The sequence below is a fragment of the Filicampus tigris genome, chromosome 12 (assembly GCF_054856515.1).
Source record: "Filicampus tigris isolate MCC_2025a chromosome 12, RoL_Ftig_1.0, whole genome shotgun sequence".
NCBI classification, from domain to species: Eukaryota; Metazoa; Chordata; class Actinopteri; order Syngnathiformes; family Syngnathidae; genus Filicampus; species Filicampus tigris.
The window spans coordinates 18,837,185-18,859,456 of NC_141228.1; the positions used below are offsets into that span (position 1 = coordinate 18,837,185).

General features: G+C 42.1%; 1 protein-coding gene across 2 annotated transcripts in view; it reads right to left on the reverse strand.

Moving 5' to 3' along the window:
- Positions 1 to 22,272, reverse strand: part of ralgps2 (Ral GEF with PH domain and SH3 binding motif 2) — a 68,201-nt gene that overhangs the window by 38,882 nt on the left and 7,047 nt on the right. For both annotated transcript variants that reach the window (XM_086047878.1, XM_086047877.1), the window contains exons 2-8: positions 12,079 to 12,182; positions 11,361 to 11,493; positions 10,168 to 10,275; positions 9,212 to 9,262; positions 3,977 to 4,060; positions 506 to 595; positions 307 to 399 (exon numbers count right to left, since the gene is read on the reverse strand). In XM_086047878.1, coding sequence (XP_085904004.1) covers positions 307 to 399; positions 506 to 595; positions 3,977 to 4,060; positions 9,212 to 9,262; positions 10,168 to 10,275; positions 11,361 to 11,420 — 486 coding nt within the window. In that variant the 5' untranslated portion in view covers positions 11,421 to 11,493; positions 12,079 to 12,182. The remainder of the gene's footprint in view (positions 1 to 306; positions 400 to 505; positions 596 to 3,976; positions 4,061 to 9,211; positions 9,263 to 10,167; positions 10,276 to 11,360; positions 11,494 to 12,078; positions 12,183 to 22,272) is intronic.

The following is a 22,272-nucleotide window of genomic DNA, read 5'->3' on the forward strand; positions in this document are numbered from 1 at the left end:
TGACCAAAAAGTGTCCACAAAGAGACAAAAGGTCTTTTGTTTTAATAAAAAAAAAAAAATCGCACATCTAAATTTCTTTAAAAAAAAAATAAAAATACAAACAAGTCCAAAAGTCGTGTTTCAATGTAATCTTTTAACATTGTGTTTATTTTCCCACAATTTGTCATCCATCTTGTTTTAACACGTGTTGGCTTTCATTAGCGTTTTGTTGGTGTGTCCTTTCTTTTTGTGTGTCCTTTAAGACACACCCCGATTGCCAACTAAATAAACCGGGCTTGGCTTCATAGTGTGAAAAAACATACTCACCGCCCATGTTTTGGTGAGCCTGAAGATGGGAGCGCTCTGCAGGCCCGACACCACCGCCATGACGGCGTGGAGGTTGTTCATTTCGCACAATTTCTACGATAAAGACACAAGACATTAGTAATGTGTTTTCAATGCAAACAATCGCTAGGACTCTTAAGTCGTGGTGAGCAGAGGTGGGGGGGGGGGGGTGCGTGTGTACCTTGGCGGTGCGGATGTATAGACTCAGCACCTCGGCTCTGATCTTCAGCGTCTGCGCGTGGAGGATCTCCCGAACCACCCAGAAACTGGTCTAGATTAAACACACGCGAGCAGAGATGTTAAGAAATACTCGTAGAGCTTCACAAACGATGACTCCAAGACAGAAAATATGTGACATCCTTCAAAGTTCTTATTTAGAGTTGTAAATAAAAGCATATTTCTATTTGTTCCGAGGATGCTGATGTAAGTTAATGAGGGTGAAAAATTGTTGGCGAAGTCCCAATGCCACTTTTAAGTACAATCTAAACACTTTCATGCAGAAAACAGCCAAATCTCCCAAGACATGGTTGCAGGAGGGTATTTGTGTTTGGTGATGTATATTATGCATCTTCAAGGCTTTCTTCCCCCCCCCACACGCTGGACCCCGCTTTGCAATGAGAGGCAATCTACGAAGCCTCTGTAGTCCCAAACCTCAGGCTCTTGTCCCGATTGTCATGGTAACCAAAAAAACGGCCTCACCATCGGCCCCGCGATGTATTTGGTGGAATGAGGGCCGGCTGACTTGCATGAGACAAAAACTGCGCCTGAACGTGGAATATATTAATAAAAACATGTCGCAGAGGTGTTATTAAGGCACCTGGGAACAGTTTTAAATTGTACAAATATACCCAGAAGAAATATACAAAGGGTTGACATGATTTATAAACAAAAATCCAAGAAGGGATGAGGATGAGTCTGCGGATGGCTCTGCATACAAACAAGTCATTGATTCAATCATGCAGAAATGGAAAGAAGACGGAGGAACACACGGTAATTGGCCGGGGAGTGTGTGGCGGTGGGGGTGGTCAGCCGAGGCAACCGTGTGCGCCATGTGTTCCTGATAACACTCGGCGCATCTGGACTTGCGTCCAAATGCAGTCAAAATACCAACTCATTCCAATTCTTCACTGCTGCTCCTTCTCTCCTTCCACAGTGTAATTGGATGGACTCACTCACCACAGCAACACAGGTGTGTTGAGTCCCAGTGCGCTGTGTGCGACGTGCACGCATTCGGACCCCACTCTCTTTCCTGGAAAGAGCGCCATGGGTTGTTTCCCTTTCGAGGTAGAGGCAAGGAGCTGCAGAATGATAAGTTTAACCAGCTACTCCCGTATCATTCGCTTTCCACGACCACCTTTCATCTATGCAGGTATTGTAGCACAAAAAAACAAACAAAAAAAAAGTGACATATTTGTTTTTTCATTAAGTAATATTGGGCAGCACGGTGAGCTAGTGGTTGGCACATCTGCCTCACAGTTCTGAGGATTGTAGTTCGAACCTCATTGAAACGCTCTCCCAGTGTTTGCGTGGCTTTTCATCCCACGTTACAAAAATCATGCAAGTTAGGTTCATTGAAGACTCTAAATTGTCCATAAGTGTGGATGTTTGTGTCCACAGTATGTGCCCTGCAATTGGCTGGCGACCAGTCCAGGGTGTAGCTCGCCCAAAGTCAGCTGGGATGGGCTCCAGCACACGGGCCGCCCTAATGAGGCCAAGTTGTAAAAAAAAAAAAAAAAAAGGATGAGTAGATATACATTTTCCCCTCCTTTATGCGGAGTACAGCACTTGTTACCATGACGACTAAAGGTGGAGCATCTTGTTGAGCCAAGAGTCTAAAGGAAAAAAAAAGGGGGTGTGAATTGCCCCAATTAAGTAATTTTAAAAAATAAAATTGTATCTTCATCACTAAAGCTCCAGATTCACTTAGCACGGTGATCTGTGTATGTGGTGCATGCAGCAAACAGTCGCCAAACACAAGTAGTCAGCAATCAGCCTGGTTCTGCTTCACATGCACCAAGAAAAACCCAACGGCGGACCAAAATTTGCCACAACAGACCACGTGACTCTTCTTGGTCAAGAATGTTAACATTGAGTGACAACGTGCCAACAAACAGCACAATTTATCTCGGCTGCCCCGTTTCGAATGCGAAGGTGGCTCAACGAGACATCTCTGTGCAAAAAAAAAGGAGCTATTGCCACGTTCACTGCATGTGGAATCAGTCTACCAAAGTGAACTGGAACGCACATACAAGCGGATTGGGGACTGCCAAATAAATCAAGGCCAGCAGATGTTGACACAGGATCAACCCATTTAATAGTCTGAAGGTGACTAAAGATTAATATTTGTAATAACCTGGAACCAACGGCGGAATACAGAAAATGTGATTAGATGGAGTCGGGGGGGTGGGGGGGGGGGGGGTGTGACAGTCCGCTATCTCTGCATGTCCATTAATCTGTGGAACGCTGGCAATTACGTCTGGTATTACAGGATGCAAGTCATTACTGCATCAGCGTTTGTGACAAAACTCATAAAGTCAGATCGCTGCGCATTCGTCAACATGGGCTGTAAATTATTATCCGTGCCTCGTGTTTAATTGCCTGGCCGGGCTCCACTCCTGGCGTATGTGGGTGCCAGCAAAGCTACGAGTGAAGGACGAGGATTATTGCTGCTCGGCTGGAGTCCGGCGGCCCAATCCCATTATCCAACCAGCTAATTTTCCTTGGCTGGGGTTGGAGCGCCCGACATCTTGAATCACCGTTTGGGATCTTCCGCGCAGAGATTGCTTTCTTCAGCAACGCATTCTTGCGCGATGGTCTCATCCGTTTACACTCGCATTGACGGAGGGTTTAAAAGGAGCTGGGAGAACGGGTTTGAAAAGCAACCCTTTGTTTCACTGCCCACAACTTTCTGGAACAACTAAATCCCAGATGACTATCTATGCCAGGGATGGGCAAAGTATAACACGCAAGCGACATACGGCCGCCTTCTGTAACCCGCCGGACATTTGCATTCACACAAGTCCTGTACTATGTCTAATAGCTTAACGGCATGTGTCATTTTTACCTTATTGTTATAATGTCAATATAATATCAATAAAATATACCAACGTGCTTGTCTAGATTCTTAGCCATCGAGGTCACAGTAATGCAGAGGTGTAACCAAGGCTTCTTGTTTGTTGAGCTTTTTCTTGTTTTCGGGATTGATTAAAAAAAATGACTTAGGCAATTAGGGAAACAATGTACTGCATTTATTTAGCATTTTTTCCCCCTAAAATTGCTTGTATTAAAATGTATTTAGTATTTATCCCCCATGTGTATTAAACTCTTGTTAAATAGATTTCTTTTAAATTTGGTAAAATAAAATTTTACACATAAACAGCTTCTATTTATTATTATTTTTTTTTAAATTATTATTATTAACCATTCTACATAGACCATTTAGACTGATTTATGATCAGGATGGCGATGGCGTGGCCAGGTTATTGCGCAGGGTTTGGAAGCCCAAAAAATAAAAAAATTAAAAAAAAAGAGTGATTTGCGACGTGGATGATCCAAAAGGAGGACATGGGTGGAAGAATGAGGTGTTATCAGCCCAGATGCGGATAACTTTGAATGGCGGTTGACTCAACTGCAAATGATGCAGCGCGCTCACCTGGTTGAACCTACGAGTGAAGGCAACGACATTGGGAGCCGAGCTGTGCTTCTCCTTCTTGTTCCAACCGCAGCTTGACAGCTCCTGAAAACACACACACATACACGCTATCAGGGGAATTGACATTGACAGCCGGAGCACAACCGGCGTTTTTTTTTTTTTTAAACAAAAATGTCTGCTTGCATGTCGCTGAGAGGGGTCAAGCAGATAAATGGTTGTAAAAGAGTTACTTTTGAATTTCACTTGCACGATGGCGTAACTGAAGCTTGCTCGTACCTCAAATTATGACTGGCAACACAAAAGCGAAAAATCAACCAAGCCATGGCTCATTTAAAAAGAAATAATAATAATAATCAGCATAATTTGAGGCACATGTGATAAGTGTCAAGGTACTGCTGTGTCTTCAGTTTTTTTTTTTGTCAGACTTGCTAAAATATACTTTTCTCAACTATATTTCTAAGTTCCATATTAAGAGCCAACTTTAAAAAAAATTGGAAAATTCACACAATTTTGCAACCCCATAAATGTATGTGAACAGTGTTGTAATTATTTATCATTTGCACATTCGTATAAGGTCACAGACCTTTTATTTAAGACACCAACAACAACAAAACAAGAGATTTGCATCACTGAGTCCAAAACCTAAAATGGCTAATGAGACGTTAGCCATTTTATGGCTAATGAGACGTTAGCCATTTTATGGCTAATAAGACGTTAGCCATTTTAGGGCTAATAAGACGTTAGCCATTTTAGGGCTAATAAGACGTTAGCCATTTTACGTAATTGCCATTTTTATCGGCTGCAAAGCAGTGACATACAAATAAGTGCCCTCGCAGCACTATATTACAATTACAAAGATTATACAATACAATGAAAAGACGGCGTTCCAATATGGATGTTCCACAGTGGTGCCTGTTCGATTCGCGAACACTGCAGTCAAACGACTGAACCCGCCAAGCCACAGACAGCGGAACATCTCTAGACGCTGCCCGTGGCAACACAGCTGGGCACATTAAAGTCAAAATTTCGGGCTTAAGAGCAAATTAAGACCTACCGAGAACAACTGACGTCAACTGATCTCAGGGGCGAATGATCGGCGAACAGACACATTTTAGTCCGGTAGGACTTACGAGCGCGTCACGAGACGTATCGTATAAACAGCCAGTCGGTGCAGAATAAGATAACCAGCTGCGGGCGCAACCGCAGATGCGGGTGACCTCATGAGTGATACCGCAGCGGTTCCTTTTCCCGTTGCCTACATTGTAAACGGAAAAAGTGCAGCGTCGGGTACCCTGGGAGACCTGAGAACGTGCAGCGTGCCAGAACAAGAGCGGAGGAATGACGGAAAAATTGATTGAACAAGCGCGCTTGCGGCGAGAGTCCAGAGATAGGAGGGGGGGGGGGGGGGGGGGGGGAATTCGCTCGAACAGGAAGGAAAACAGGGTTTGTTGATTATGTGAACATCAGCTGGCGGCGAGACCAAGCAGAATCTTTTGACTGATTGCGGGACCTTGCCAAGTTCAGTGTCGCAAGTCAACAGGCGTACTTGTTCCCTCTTGCTTTGATAAGAAACAACAACACGGGGAAGAGAGAGAATTACGATAGGGATGAGGGCTGCCTCCAAAATGCAAACTCTGGCTAGGATCTGCTCTCTGTCCCAGGCAATGTTACAACCTTTTCCTGTGCACACCATTGGAGGCGATGACTTTACCAGGCGGCCTTTTGCTACAGGCCACTGGACTGATCGTTTATCAAGAGCAGTAAAATTACACTGAGCGTGTTATCGCGTCAAGGCTGCAGTGCGACCTTTGCCACAGTCAGTCTCGCCCAGTGATTCGCATCTACGGTGCCGTGTCGGCTCATCAGATTCCTGATACCACCGTAGACCTTTTCATTGTAAAAGTCTAGTTTTTTTAAAGGGGTCACTGGTTTGTATGAACGCCAATGACATGGAATTTGTTTTACGGATGTGGATTCTTTTTTTTTTTTATGTTAAAAATAGTTTATTAGCTTGTATTAATGTCAAAACCTTTCTTCGCAATAATGTCCTACGCGACGCCATTATAGCCTCAACAAGGCATTATGATTATTATAATTAATCAGCAAAATCCACCTTTTTTTTTTTTTAGCCATCTCAGGGGGCGGCCATTTTGCCACTCGTTGTCAGCTGAAAATGACATCCCAGTTGCTCGGGGCTCAGGTAACGACCAATCACGGCTCACCTGTTTTGGAGTTTGGTCATGTGACATTCGCAAGTTGAGCTTTAACACTTTTTTTGCGATGCATATTCTCCCTGTCAGCTATGAAGCCATGCTGAATTGTACACTTACATACTTTACGTCTCAGCCCTTATACTGCAAACGACACGAGACTCAGTTTGACTTTGCGTCTCACGTGCACCACTGGAAGCCATTAAGACTACAGGGGGTCGAGCTCTGGAAAACACAACTTTCCATCTACAAGCTCGACACGTCAACGAGATTTCCGCAGTGTGAATGCGGTGAGAAAGGCACACATGCTAACACACACCCGGACATAAAATGCAACTTGATAGCCATGTATCCAAAGGACTTGAAAAAGTGATGCTTGGCAGACGGGGGGGGGGGGGGGGGGGGGGACACACACACACCACATAACTCACTTGGCTGATGTGGTCATGAGTGACTTAGAGGCAAACGCTCTCTGTCACTTAATATTTCATCGACTCCCAGCTTGAGATGATTAACTTTCAAAAACGTGAAAGGGAAAGACATTGTAAAGACCGTCTGCAGTCAAGTTTCCTGGTATAGAAAATGACCAATAGGTCCCAAAGAGCCTTTTAATTCAAGACAAGCCGCTCAACCATTTCAATTCAAGGAAGGTACTGAATTTAAAAGGTAAAATACGTGCCCTGCAAGTGTCTGTCCATGAAACTTCGGCGACGATGGGAGGACTTGCCAGACGTGCTAACCACTAGACCTCCATGCTTCTCATTGAATAAAAACGACTTAAGGTCAAACGCAGGTTAGCTTGAATAAACTCGGCACTTTGAATTAAGCCCGCGGAGGACGGGCTAGAGCTGTTGTTTTGACGATTATGCAAGAGCGTCATATAAAAAAAAGGTCTGATCTGATATCATGCGAAGAGCAAATACGAACGGGTGGGAGCAGTGCAACGCGTGAAATTTAATTTACAGCATCCAAACAAAGGGACCCTCTCATCTCGTCTCGGAAGAGATTCTTTCCCGTGTTCCCATTTTGCAGGCTTTATCCAAAAGAAAACAACGCTGCACAACGATAAGATGCCTTTTAAATCCGTTCTAATTGCACATTTGCAAGCTAGTCCATGTAAATTGAATCTTTAAAGTGGGAACATTTTGGAGTTCAACCAACATTTTCTGAGAAAATAGGCTTCAAAAGTCAACCAAATTAAAGTCTTGTGAGAAACTTAAGACAAGCTCAGGATGTGATGATAATCACACAACAGGAAATGGAACTTGTAGGGCATCCTGACAATTTTCACAGGGCTTGAATTTTTCACACATTTTGTTGTAGCAGATTTGTCCCGAAATGGATTCTATTTTCCCCCCCCCCCCCTCATTATTCTTCACACCCATCTATCCACCCTGGATACAACATGCTGTAATGATGATGTTTTTTTTTCTTAGTTTATTTACTTTGGAAAAAATTTGAAAGAAAAAGAAAGAGAAAAAAAAGAGCTGTGAATGCTTGACACATGTACAGTCCATCTGAAACGTATTCACAGTGTTTCACTTTTTCCACATTTTCATGCTCATCCCAAAATGGAATGAATTCATGTTCCCTCCAAAACACTGACGTGTGAAAAAGTTTGATTTTGACATTTTTGCAAATTTAATTAAAATTTTAAAAAATGAGCTGTCACATGTGCATAGTTATTGACAGCCTTTGCGCAATATATATATATATATATATATATATATATATATATATATATATATATATATATATTTTTTTTTTTTTAACCACATGTGGAGTCCAAATAAGCTGAAGGAACTTCTAAAGGATGATCAGTGGAAAAATGATGCGCCTAAGCTCAATTTTGAACTCGGTGGCAAAGGATGCAAATACTTATGCACTTGACATTATGGGGTGTTGTGTGTCGAATTTTGAGGAAAAAAAAAATATCGATTCCATTTTGGAATGAGGCTCCAACATAACATTATGGGGTTAAAGTGAATCGCTGTGAATACTTTCCCGATGCACTGTTTCTTATCATTGAAAGCCACGTTACAGGTATAAAAGAACAATTATAAAATTAAGAAATAAAACGAAGACTAAAATATAGCAAAGAAGTATGAAACACGAACCAAAATAATATGAAAAAAAAAGTTGATTATGCCAATAAAACACACTTATTCATGATAGTGATGACTCTGCAAACCACCTTCTGGTTCCCACTCTTTATTACACGAGTGAGTAGTTTGACTTTATTTTATGTTTATTATACAATGGCTAATTTCTTTTGTCACTTTGCATGACAGTTTAGAATGTTAAAATGGCATGGAACACACTCATTCCCGTACATTAAGTGTTACGTGGGAAAGCGCTGCGGTCCAAAACTTAGCAGGTGCCACGTTAAAAGAACATTACACAACCAGTTATTTAATACTTTCTTACTCGGCCAGGGAATACAATTGAGATGACAGGCAGGCGCGCGCACACACACACACACACACACCTGCTTTTTGCATTATATGACCACAAGGAGGTTACGGGGAAGTGGAAAATAAGACTTTCGATCAAGTGTACTCTCCTCCTCCTCTCGGCTTCGTCTCTGTAACAGGCCGGCTCTCACTTCCACATTCTGACACAATAAGCGTGGGCTTGTAAACCTCAACCGGTGGGCTGACTTAAAGAAGGCATGTTATGGCACCCCCACATCCCCAATTTAAAACTGTTCCAAGGTGTCTTGATAGAAAGTCTCCAACATCTTTCAAAAGGATTCAGAATTACACTTAATGACCACTCGTGCTTAATAGTGAAGCAAAACTGTGTGCTATTAGTACTACTAGCTAACTTTCACATTATACTAGTTCAAATCAATTTAGCGCTTCACCGATCTTGTCTGTGCTTGCCAGGAAGCCGTTATGAGCATTTGTGCACAGCGCACTAGTGGGTTGTCAAAAAAAAAAAAAAAAAAAAAAAAAAAAAAAAAAAAAAAAATACCATTTCCATTATGATGTCTGTCTTTGTATGTATTCATAAACTGTCTCACCTCGGGCTGGATGTCTTTGAACACAGGAGCATCCATGAGTGTAATCTGGCCCTGGAGGAGATCATTTCAACAAATGTTAGAACATTTTCACAAACATAGCCGTTTTCATACCATAAAGATCAGGATGAAAAGCCAGAGGGTGCCCTCTTGTGGTTGGAAATAAGGCCAAACGCAAGCTCTCCACATTGCAGCACTCTTGAGCAAGGTCACTCGCCCGGTTTAATGCCATTCTTTTGATTGCCATGTACATTTCAAGTGACGCATATCCTATACGGCCGCGTTTATAATAAGGGAACATGAAAGGAGCCCTATGAGAAAATGACTGAATTGCACGTATAGTGTCAACACTAGCAGACACGGACGGGCCAGATTTGGTGAGGTGAAAATGTGGGCGGCCGACCATTTAGCCTGACATTCTTTTTTTACATGCAACACCAATAAATCCAAGCACATTTTAGCAAACCACTCTGCCTTTGGTTTTTGACTTTTTAATTTGAATTTCAAGATTCTTACGCATGTCATTTGGTCCATTTGAAACGTGACGTATCACTGGCAATTAAATATTCACTGAACTTTTTGGATTTAAAAACAGAGAAATAAGTAATAATATTCACCAGTGCAAATTACATTTCAAACATCAATAATAACTGGTGATGAAATGTTCTCGTAACTTTTTAATTCAAGGCTGCGGGCCGGATAAAATTTGACAGCGGGCCGCATTTGGCCCCCGGGCCAGACTTTGTGAGAGCTCATCTGTGCTTTTTCGCTGCATTCGCAAATGGTAGATATCCCATATTTATCTGATTGTGTCGCTTGAAGTTTGGCTTTTAAATTTTAAAAAGCTCTCAGTCTGACACCAGTCATCTTTTCACCTTAGCTCAGCACATCGCATTTGTGCTTACGCGTCAAAAAGACATACAGGTTAGTCGGAAAAGGACAGCCAGAAACACACTTACGGCATATTCTTCCGGTGTAACCTTCAGCACGTCAAAGACAACCGCATCGAAGCTCTTCTTCAGCTCGGCGGAACCCTTGTCACTGAGAGACTCTGAGCTGCTGCTCCTCTGGAACACACACATGCACAAAAAGTTTCATCATAATGGCAGCAACTGATACAAGCATGTGGAAACAAGCCTCTAATTTAGCGCTTCCCAAACCGGGGGTCCCTTAGGGGTACCTGAAAACATTTAATCACGTATTTCCCAGCTCAATAACTTGTGGCACGGCTGTGCCGAAATCACAACAGCTGCGTGTCAACTCAAGTGTCTCGTTGATTTTCAGACGACTGATGAAAAGAAAGTAAAATCGCTAGAGTGTGTCTGAATGGTTCTCTTCTCCAGTGTTTTTGTTCCTGATATTCAAAATGACCCTTTAAAAGGGATTTATTAAAGGAGCTGATTTTTTTTTTCGTGGTGAGTTTTATAAGAGTTATATAAACATAGGCAGGTTTATTCTTTGTAATTCTTTTTTTTTTTTTTTTCCAAATAAACGTTTATTTTCAAGGCAATATATTTGTTTTTATGTTAGAGTTAAAAAGCCAATGCCAAATAAATGTTCAAACATTTAGGAAACAAAACAAACAAACAAACATTTAAATCATTCGCTGCCATTGACGGACTTACTTGTCTTTTCAAAGTCCAACCATTCAATCCCAGGAATTTATTTATATTTCTTTCTAATTTATTTAAACGTTAGTGTAAAAGAGTGTCTGCAAATGTCTGGCAGTGAATGAGTTAATAATCAGTTGTGTTATGTTCTACTTTTGCAGAATCCTCAACATGGCACGAGTTGGTATGACAAAAATGTTCGGAAGTACACAAACCCAAAAAAAAGTTAAGAACCGCTGCTCTAATTAATTGTATGGAATAATGGATTAATAAGGGCCCGCCGCTATTACCCGTAAATGTTCGATTACCATCTTGAAATTTCATTTCGTGGGCAACTTTGGTTGTGTTTTTAACATTTCTTTTAATAATATAGTATTGATAACTGTGACCATTTCTTGTCATGCTAAATGTAATACGAATTGTTCATTGGGATTTTCATCTCTACTTGCCACATTGTTCCTCCCCCATATTGTTGCAAGTTGAGAACTGTCCAAACATATCTTGGTAAAAGGGAATGAGATATTGGTGATATGCGGCCTCACCTCTGAGACGGCGGCAGCAGTCGGGGCGAGGCTTGATTGGCCATTGGGGAAGTCCATCATTCCCACAGCACGCAGCTCTAGCGCAGGAGGCCGTCGTTCATCATGCTCTGCTGCAGCAAAAGCCCGCCCTGCCCTGACGAAAAAAAAAAAAAAAAACAAGTAAAAATCACAGCAACACAACAGTAATGGATAGCAGAAAGCAGACGAGGCTCTCACTGTAGCGCAGCAGTACCACCTGGTGGCTGGCCTACCTCATTTCCATATCAACAAATCGAAATTCACCCACTTGAAATTGTTTACTTGTCTTACAATGTGAATGTGGGGAGAGAGTTGAGAAACTGAGATTAAGTCTTAGTCAGATCAGTGCGTACCATATGGACACTTTCACAACCGTTTAACTTACACAGGTAAGGACAGAACGAGAGGGAGCTTAGGAAAAGATCTGCGCTAAACAGCTTACAGTACGACCCACTTGTCCCTTGAAATGTGTACATACTGTCGAGTGCAAGAGCTAAGGGATGCCGTGCTGCCAATTGCGCTATTCTGAAGTGCCTTATAGTTTGATTTGACTTATGCTTTGCCTGATCACTCATGTTGTATTTAAAAAAAAAAAATATTGGACCAATCTTACAAATTTAGCCGTTCTGAGGAGAATATGTTGGGGGTGACAGGTGGTTTAAATGCAAACCGACACGTAAAGAGCGGTTCCTCGGCTCACCGGTTTGAGTGTCAGATGAGCATGGTTCCGCAGGTGAGCCCAGCCTCTCGCCGCGTGCCGCTGTCTTGACCGGTCAAGTCGTGTCTCGCTGACGCACGTTGAATCTTGAAAAGAATGAGAAAGAGAATAAGTCCATTTTTGATTTTTTCAATTTAACAAATCACTAGACACACGGTATTAGGGATACGTTAATGTATTGGCCTTTCGAGTGAAATGAGGGCTTAATTTGAGCTTTTCTGAACTTTGAATGTACTTGTCAAACTATTCAATGTATATATGTCTGTATCAACTTGTTGATGTCTAGCAAGAGCAGACTGGCAAAATTAACAAAAGGTTATGTATCCAAGGATTTCCATTTCTATGCCTTTGTGCGACTCTTGCGGTGTCTCAGTATCTCTACTGTAACTACTCTACTGACGACATGGACTTTGGCACAGCAACTAATGTTTTTTTTATAATTATGAATCAGTCAATTAATCGATATATAGGATTTTAAAAAACATGTTAAAATTTCCAAACAGGTCATTATTTCAAATTGACAGTGCACAAACAAAAATTCTTTATAATTCAGTTCAAGGTTTGGTCCATTTTTTTATTTATTTTTGGGTTATTCTGACAAAAGCACGTCAGAGAAATATTAAGCCACCTGGGATCTGTTTTAATTTGTGAAAAAAAAAGCTAAATTACTTCTCCTGTTAAATGTACTTAAAAACGCTTGTACGGTAAATTTTACATTTGACTACAGGATTATCTTTAGACAAGTTGAGAATTACCACTTCATTCATCCATTCATACAGCAAAGATGAGCATTATTTCGGGTATACCTTTCGAGACATTTTTCTTTGGTGTGCAGTCAGATTTTTCTCATGTAAAACCATGGCACAATTAAGGTTGGCCAACACTGCGGATTCCTAACACAATGTGAAGTACTTATTGGCCACTAGGTGTCCCAGCACTCAAAGGAATCCAACTTGTTGGCCTGACATGCACTAGGAGGCCGCTGTGGGTTGTGGGGGTTAAAGGGGAAGCAGCTGCTGATAAATGCCGCATGCTGGCAGGCCTTTGGACATCAGTTGGGGGCATTAAGATTCCCTCATCCCCTTCAGGTTGTTATCACAGAAGGGGATGAGGGATAGAGGGAGGGAGGGGGGGTTTCCAAAACCCATGAGCAGAACAAACACGGGATTACGGCTCGGCAAAGTAAACGTTAAACTGCCGCTGACCCTAACGCGGTGATATTCTTTAAAATGGAAATCTGGAAAAATCTTTTTTTTTTAAAGGCTTGTATATACAAATAGCTGCGTGTCTGTCTGCCGACCTGTTAAGTATCAATTAAACAATGGAAAAGTTTTGTTTGTTGCATGTATGATTCTGAAAAATGTGTCTGTGAATGAGACCTTCCGCCATTTTGCTTAACAGTGGGGCTAATCTACATAACCAGAGCCAATTTAAGTGTCTGAAAACACTATCATGCAGAAACAGATTAGCCGACTACCTGAGTGAGAAACGTCAACATCGAATCAAGCGTCTTCGCTGCTCATCAGCAACCATGCTGGGCCACTTTGCGTCCGACACAACAGCGCCCACACAAAGCAGACGCCGCCTCCTGCTTCTGAGTCACCGGCATTTCGAGTCAATCTCAACTGCCACGCTAAGGGAATATTGCATAAAAGTAATCGGTGACAAACGGTGAAAGGCGTGCCGAGGCTTGTCGGGGAGATCTGAAGCCAGGCTTGCTAAATGACATTTACACACTTGCAGACTGTCTGCAAGTTGTCGTCACACACAGACCAGGCGTACTCGCGTCACTACGCCACAAAAGAATAAAAATGTACACCTCTTAAGTTAACAGCTGTCCATCTAATTTCCGGAGCTAAACAATGCCTGAGCGGAGATAAACTAACGATATTCTTTTGCTGCTCAAAACAATATCTTGACATTTTAAACTGTCTTACTCGTACAAATATATGCATTTACACAAATAAAACTCAGAGAAGTGATGATCAGGCCCTTGCGGCACCTTTTCAGGTTGAATTCTTAAATTGATCGTCAAATTTTGACGCCATATTCCGGCCACACCGGATGGCATAAGAAAAAAAAACAATAGAAAAAAAAGGCTTAGTAAGGTGCTTTTCGACCACACATCATCTTGTGCGGGTAACAAATGTTTTACTTTAAGGGGAAGTCAACGCAAACATATTTTTTTCAAGAATTTGTTCTATGCAAGCCCACTGGTTGAAACAGGGCATTCTGATAAATATTGCGTTTGTGGAATAAGTGTTAATCCACTCGTTCTCAGCCATCTCCGGGGGCGGCCGTTTTGTCTTCTGTCGACTGAAAATGACATCACAACTGCTCAAAACGACCAATCACGGCCGACCCGTTTTCTTAATCTGAGCCGCGATTGGTCTTTGTGAGCAGTTGTGATGTCATTCTCAGTCGACAGAAGACAAAATGGCCGCCCCCAGAGATGGCTAAAAACGACTGCATTTTGCTGTTTAACTTATATTCCACAAATGCAAAATGAATCAGAATGCCGTATTTCAACTAGTGGGCCTGCTGGGAACATATTCTTGAAAAAAATATGTTTGGGTTGACTTCCGCTTTAAATGATTCACAGATATGAAATCATCGCTTGTCTCAGTATCTGCATGAAATCACACTGGTAAAGCATGCATTTTTACGCACTATATTTTAAGTTTATTTCAATGTTCAAGCATATTTAAGTGTTTCTCTAGTTTACTGATCTCAAAAGTTGTTGTTTTTTCCCCCTGCATATCAAATCTGCTAGCAGCCGACTTTGCCTAATTATGAGTCACCGCAAGCTCTAAAAGCTCAGACAAATTCAAAGGTTGGGTGTTATTTTTAATTGCAATTAAGACAGGGCTGAGGTGTATCGGAAACATTTGGAAGGCGTTCCAAAAACTATAGCCAAAACACAAATAATGACATATTGATGTACATACGGTTTCTTGTTTTGATTTCTTTTGTAGCCAAGCACATCTGATTTATCTGAAAAAGGCTTTTCAGAGAAGTCTTGTAAAATAGGCGATTACTTTCCAAGGCAAGGGTCTAAAGTTGAGAGGAAGCAAAAAAGCAGAGCCAATGCCAATAATGTCGGAAAAAATACCTCGTGAAAGGACACCACAATGCATGTAAATAGCTAACAGAAAACATGTTTGAGCCAGTGGTGCCGTGTGGTACCACCTCTGCCTCAATTTGAACCAGGAAAAACCCTGAAAACCGGTTTTAGTATGCAGACACCACAACATTAGAACCACTTGCAGTCAACTGGGAACCAATACAAGATCTGATGCCTTGACAAAGTTGATAGCAGCATGAAAAAAGTAGGTGTGACTGGTAGCTAATGATTGCCCTAGCGTTGTTTTATTATTCTCAGGTAGCCATAAAGCTTAGGCGCCGATAAACCCCAGATGGTTTTCACACAGACTTAATCCCATTTACTCCTGTGCATATAGTTATGTGTCCCAAGTCCAAGTGCATACAACGAGATTAAGGCGTTTAAAGGCCTGCGAGGGAAATTCTGTGAAAATACCGTATAGCTTTAGTGCTTCCGGCGAAAGGTCAGAAAGTGCGAGAAGGGAATGCTGTAGCAAGGCACCTACTCATGCATATCCATCTAACTGTAAACCTGACCCTAACCGAAGATTTGAACCTAAAACCCCATAACTGTGAGGCAGATTTACCAACCTGTCTAAATAGGACCGTCTCCATCATGCGCGGACGCTTTGTTTAGTCTGGCCGCAGCGGGACGTGATGCGCCGGGGAAGCGCGTCGCCGGTGCGCTAAAGTCAGGCGGGTAAAAAGTGGGTCAGTGTGTTGCGGAGAGGATGTGACAGCCCGTTCAAAGCGGTGCCCTCCTCTTCTTTCGCTTCCCAAGCGCAGAGCCGCCTGTGACGTCGCTGATTGCCACCTCCAGCGGGGTTTCTTTGTTTTGCAGCCCGGCCTTTTTATGAGCGCCGCTTCATTAACGGCGGTGCTCCCGAAAAGAGGGCTATTGATCTTGAGTGGATCACTCTCACCGGTCCCCATCACGCACGAATAACAGGGGTCCGCTAGTGTACACTTGATCCCGGGACTAAATTGCGCGGTGCATAAAAGACAAAAATTAATTCACACCTATGGGCAATTTTGAGTCAGTAAATCAAATTCACAGGCAAGTAAGGACACATTTGGAGACATTTTTATCCAACATTTTAAAATAATAGAAGAGTATACGTGGGTCCTCAGTTTATGACGGAGCTGTGTTGCGATGGTGGCATCGTAATCCGAATTTGTTGTCAACGCGTCATCACTAACCGACGCTAACGCAGTTGTGAAGTCGGAATTATAGAAAATATATGTATAAAAAAAAAAAAAAAATGACACACACACAAAATGGAAAAATACAAAACAAAATTAAAACCAGTAAGTATGAAGCCAACTGAGTGTGCCTTCTCGAGTGGCGTGTCGACGTATTCTTACGCAGCCCGGCAAAGTAGTTTGTCCAGAATGTTGGTCAAATTCTGCCGGTTCTAAATCCGTATCCAGGCAGCCGCTTGCACCATGGGGTGTGATTATGCTTTTTTTAGACTCGCGTCTCCCCCTTTTCCTCCTCCTGTCTCCGTCCTTTACAGATCTCTGCTTTTGATAATTAGAACCTTAGCATAAGGGCTCGGGCCCGCCTCGGTCATTGCCGGATGTGCCGGGAGAAAAGGCAAAATGTCAACACGAGGGATGTGGTGTTAACAATAACCAGTTTCATGGTATTTCTTTTCAATAGAGTACCGTGAAATTCGGACTGCGAGTGCCCGCGCAATATAACATCAGAACTGTTTACCCCACACAACGTTTATAAGCCGCTTATGGTAGGCGTCGGACGGACACCTATCCAAATAAAAAAAAAAACACAAAAAACTCATGAACAGATGCGGATGTGAGTCGGAAAAAGCTTAAGCCAAATCATTGTTTAAAGCTGGGGGAAAAAAAAATAGCATTTTATAGTCCGAACTTCACGGCAGAGCTGGGAGTGAGTCACACACGTTCTAGTCATAAGCAACTCTGAAGTTTCACCCTCAAGTTTCAAGCAAGTCCCAAGTTGAAAAATCGAGCAAGTCGAGCCCCTACTAAATTTCAAGCAGGTCGATAAGACTCATTACTTGAGTTGAGCAAGTCATGCGTCAAGTCATACAATCTTGCTCAGTCAGAACATATCTCGCTAGGATTGATGACTTAAGTCTGACTCGAGCCTCCGCCCCCTCCCCGCCCCGAGCTCTGCTTCGCCGTAAATAAGACCTGCAGACACCGTGCCAAACTTGTAAACGGCGGCATGTGGCCGGGCGGTGACGTGTGATTTGTTGCCTGGGCAGGCGGGCAGCGAGCTCAAGCTGAAGTCCACTTGCGCCCGACGAGAGCTACGCTGACAGATGAATGAGGGAAAAGGGGAAAGGGTGAGGGAGGGAGGGGGAGGGTAATGGTGGAAGTGCACGGACTGTTAACAAGGAAAGGGCAGCGGAACAATTCAGGGCAGCGATGCGGTCAGAGGAAACAAGATAGCATCTCGATGTCTTCCTCGATGAGTCTCCAAGGATTGGCTAATGTCAACACTGCCGCGCGAGTCCAACTTCGGAGCCGCGTTAACAACTCAGTAGAGTGCCGACGCCAAGGCAGAACAATCCTCAACGTGGTCGTCCGGTTTGTCAGACAAAGCAGGATGTCCCTTTACGAAATGGCTGACAAACACTGCAGGTTTTTCTTCTAGGGCAGGATCTGGCCCTAATGCAAGCCGACAAAGGGCTTTCTCAAAGATGCATTTTCAGAAATAGGCAGATTGACTTCATTTCACACTTGATGGCAGTGACCCAAATACTTGTACACAAGCAATTCCAAAGTCAATTTTTTATAATGTCTCCTTTATGAAAACAGCATGACAATATGAAGTGTGATTCCACACCACAGCAAACTACAATCAAATCAAATGGAATCAGACCCAGCTCTTGTATTGGACCTAATTACAGGTCGAGGCGCACCGAATGAATAGTTCAGTGAGTTGACAAAGCGAAGACAGCTGGTTGCTGGATAAGGAACAAAACCCGTAGACGTTTCTCACATCGAGAAAGCCGACTGGAGGTGTTTATTCTTGCACCATCCCAGTTATCGGAACCCGAGACGGACGCTCGGCTTTTCCCAGGACGGGGTTCCGGGTGGGCCCTCGGGGCTCTTGTGTAAGACGCAGATTTAAAGAAGCACGGCGTGTTTCAACCTGACAGACCTTATAATTATGTTCAAGGCTCAACACACAAACAAACGGATGTGACAGGACAAAGGCTTTTTTTTTCCGAGCCTTCCTATCAAGTACAAAAAGATGCAATGTAAACTGTTGGAATCCCTTTACCAAAAAGTCAATGTCGTTGTTCCCATGTCGTAAAAACCTTGACTTTAAGGATGTAACCCTAGCAAGGAGTCTTGCGGCATGCGTATTATTATTATTAAAAAGAACTCAAATAATCTGAAATCTTAATTTTATGTGTAATGTTATGAATTCGAAATGATAAAGTGTAAATAATAATAGGAAAATAATAGTATGCTTGCGCTTTGAACTACAGTGTGCCTTGACTTACACATGTTTTTTTTGGCTGATTTTTTGTCTTGACTTAGAAGCGCTAAAAGGTGGCAGTGAACTTGACAACAAACAGTAAACAATTCTTCAAAATATAAGCCATGCGTTTGCTAGTCAAGTGTATTTAGCTCAAACACATTAACTTATGAAAGTCTGTTAGCTTAATGCTAACACAAGGCCAAACACTGTAGACATGCTAACGAACTAGTGTCAAGGTTTGGTACTGATAATCCTGATAATCCTTTACGCAACAAACACGTAAACAGACAAAATAATACTAACATATATTCTTTATCCTCTGCAAAAAAAACCAAAACAAAACAATATTACTGCCACTTACTGAGGCACTTAGCTTTGGAACTCTTTGTGATTTTAGTATGTCCGCATGTATGTCTATACTGGCCACTGGTGGCCCCATGAAAGCAAGATGCACAAACTGTTTCTTTACATTCCATTTAATGATGTTATTATAGCATATTTTAAAAAGTACATCACTGCTAGGGGTGTAACGGTACGCTAAATCCCATTTCGGTTTGGTTTTTTGGAAACTTCGGTTTGGTATACAAAAACACGGGATTTTTAAAAAAATATATTTTTATTTTGAAAAGATGTCAAGTGTTCTTTTTTCCCCAAAAAATAAATAAAAGCGAACCATTCGGGTGATATTCTAAGAAATTACACCGGAATAAAAAATACACTAACAATAAAGATCTCATAATTTAGTAAATTATCAAGACACTGAAATCTTTAAACACTCAGCAGCAACCGCCTATGACGAATTAAGTATTCAAGTTAAAGCCAAGTTGTCATTACAGTACATATACACACACTTTTTGTGATGAAAAAAATACATACAATAACAGTTACAATTATTGCTAACTATATTAAAACTATTTTTATCATGAAAAAAAATACAGTGCACTTTAAAAAGTCTATGAAATTGTATACCACTTTTTAGGCATTGAAATATTTGAATGTTCAACAGCATATTGTAACGAATTGCGTTATCTGTGTGTTGCTGAGTTGTGATGTTTCCGAGGTTCATGAATGCCTCGTACGGCAACGAGTGGAGCGGCGGAGAAAGAAGAGCGCGAGCAGTTGTACTTGGATTAATAAAAACGTGATCATTAAACTACGTCTGACGGCGTGTTCTGAGAAGACGCTGCAATATGATAAATCTCGCTATTATTATAAGTTTGACGTTTTTGCTCCCTTGTCTAAGAAACATTCACAGTCGTATGATGCCGTGCATGTTAGACGTGCTACCTGCCGCCTATCTCATGTCGCAATGTCGGCACACAACTTTGGCACTCCCCCACCATCGGTGATGGGGAACAGGAAAGCCAGAAGGTTCCCAAACAGGAGAGCGCAGTGTACGGGGAAACTTGGAGCTCTGGCTCTTTTCTGGCTCTCTCTTTTGCGCCGCTAGCCTCCTCTCCCACGTGCAACAGTCAGTCGCGCCCGTGCGTAAGCTTGCAAGTCAAGGCGTCCACTTTAGTGATTCAGGGCGCAAATAGTCTCCAATATTTAACAGTGAAATCTGCAGGGTGTCTTGCAGCGAGGAGCTGGCCTCGTTTCAGTCGGCCTACTCAGCTCAGTTCCTTCAATAAATAATGCAGGAGTCGAAAACTGCCAGTTTGGATGCAAAGATGCTGTAGGGTTCGTAATGGCAGCCTGAATCCTGAGCATTACAACAACAATTAGGAATACGCAGTTGATATAATCTTTTAAATTGAATCCATTTCAATGTCACAGCTATGATAAAGTAATTGTATGACATTTATTTCAAAACATGAGCGATAGACGGCGACGTTCATTTGGCTCACCCTGCAAGCTGTAACTTGGGGAAAGGAGAAATAATTTTCAAAAACGGTTGTATCATTTATATATTTAAAAAAAATAAAATAAAATAATAAAAATTCCTACAAGGTACGTTTTTGTTCTTATAAAGATTAAGACGTTATCACCCTTTTAAAAAAATAAAACATTGTTCGAACATTACAACTTTTTTTTCTCCCAAAATATTAATTTGTTGTCATAAGATAACTTTTTACCTTACCTTAGATGAGCTTTTGAGACATCTAATACACTGTAGTGTATTGTTTTTTTATTGAACCAAAAAAACACAGCAAGATTGACACAAAGACAGGAAACAGGTGAGAATGATGGAGAGGGTTTGGATATTTTCTTAATATTTTTTTTCTAAATTTCATGAAAACACATTTTATCAGTACGGGGGTGTCTTTCCCCGTACTCGCAGAGGTCCACTGTACTTTTATATACTGTATTGGTACATCTTGGCGACTAAAGAACACACCCAACCATTAAAAGGCCCGTGACTACAACTTGTGCTGTCGACACTTTTGAAATGCATTTCTTTTGTACGGTTATTTTGATCTCAGTTCACTTTGAAGCTGCTTAATTGAGCAATACAGAGATCACAAGCCTTCAGAATCCGCGCCCGCGCACACATACAACATGCATGAATTCCTCTAACATGGCACCGCCCGGTCTCTCGGGTCGAATAAAATGCGCTATTACAACTTGCAACACAAAAGGCAGGCGCAACCGCTGCTGCGAGTTTACAGCCTCGTCGCGAGCAAGTGACCATCCATTGTCATTTCTTGAAATAAACACATTAAAAAAGTGGGGGCTCTTGGGATTTAAAAATAAATACAATAAATACATTTTAAAAATCAGTCAAAAGAATGGGTGTGTATACTCTGCGTTATTTTAAATGAGATAAGAAGGAAAATATACAATTTATTTAACTAGGACCAACATCCAAAAATGTGTATTTAACCCAAACCACATCGCGCATCACAACGCTTTGTACAATGAGTTTTTATTTGACTTTTTGTGGCACCTCTTTCGGGGCTTTGGAGGAGCCCTCCAAAGTCGGAGATGTGGCAATGCTCTAAAAAGGAAGTAAAACAACAAGCTAGGTCTCACTAAGACGCGGAGTCGCGAGTGAAAAAGGGGAAGACAAGACTGCGAGGAGAAGCTCGTTCTCCTAATGTGGGCATGTCCGTGTGTGCGTATGTGTGAGTCTGCCCGAGGGGGGAGTTCCTTTCTCGTCCCGTCAGATAGCAGCTAAGAAAGATTGATTTCTTTGTGCGTCTCTCTGTGTGTGCGTGAATGCGTTTGTCTGTGAAGTGTAACGTCTGTGTGTGTTTGTGCGCGTGTACAAAATGGAAGCGGCGCAACAGCTGAGACTTGCAAGGAAACAGCTGTATCGCTTGTCCTGCGAACCCCCGCACCCCCCCCCCCCCCTTGGACCCCTTGCCAACCCTCCTTTCCCAATAAGCAGCTCAGCACATGCACAGACAGACACAAACGTTTGTGAATTCACCTCTTCACATTATTTTCTGGGGTACCCAATGGCAGCTATATGATGAAAAATAATTACAAAATGTTGGGCCCTTTCTGTTCATATTCTTGTTCACAAACTGTAAACACCCATTTTGCATATGTGTCACTAGAAATGTACTGTACATGGAAAATCGGATATAGGCATCCAATTGGAATGGGGCATTTGGAGCTGGAGTGTGGATTCAGCCTCAAAGTGGAAGTCA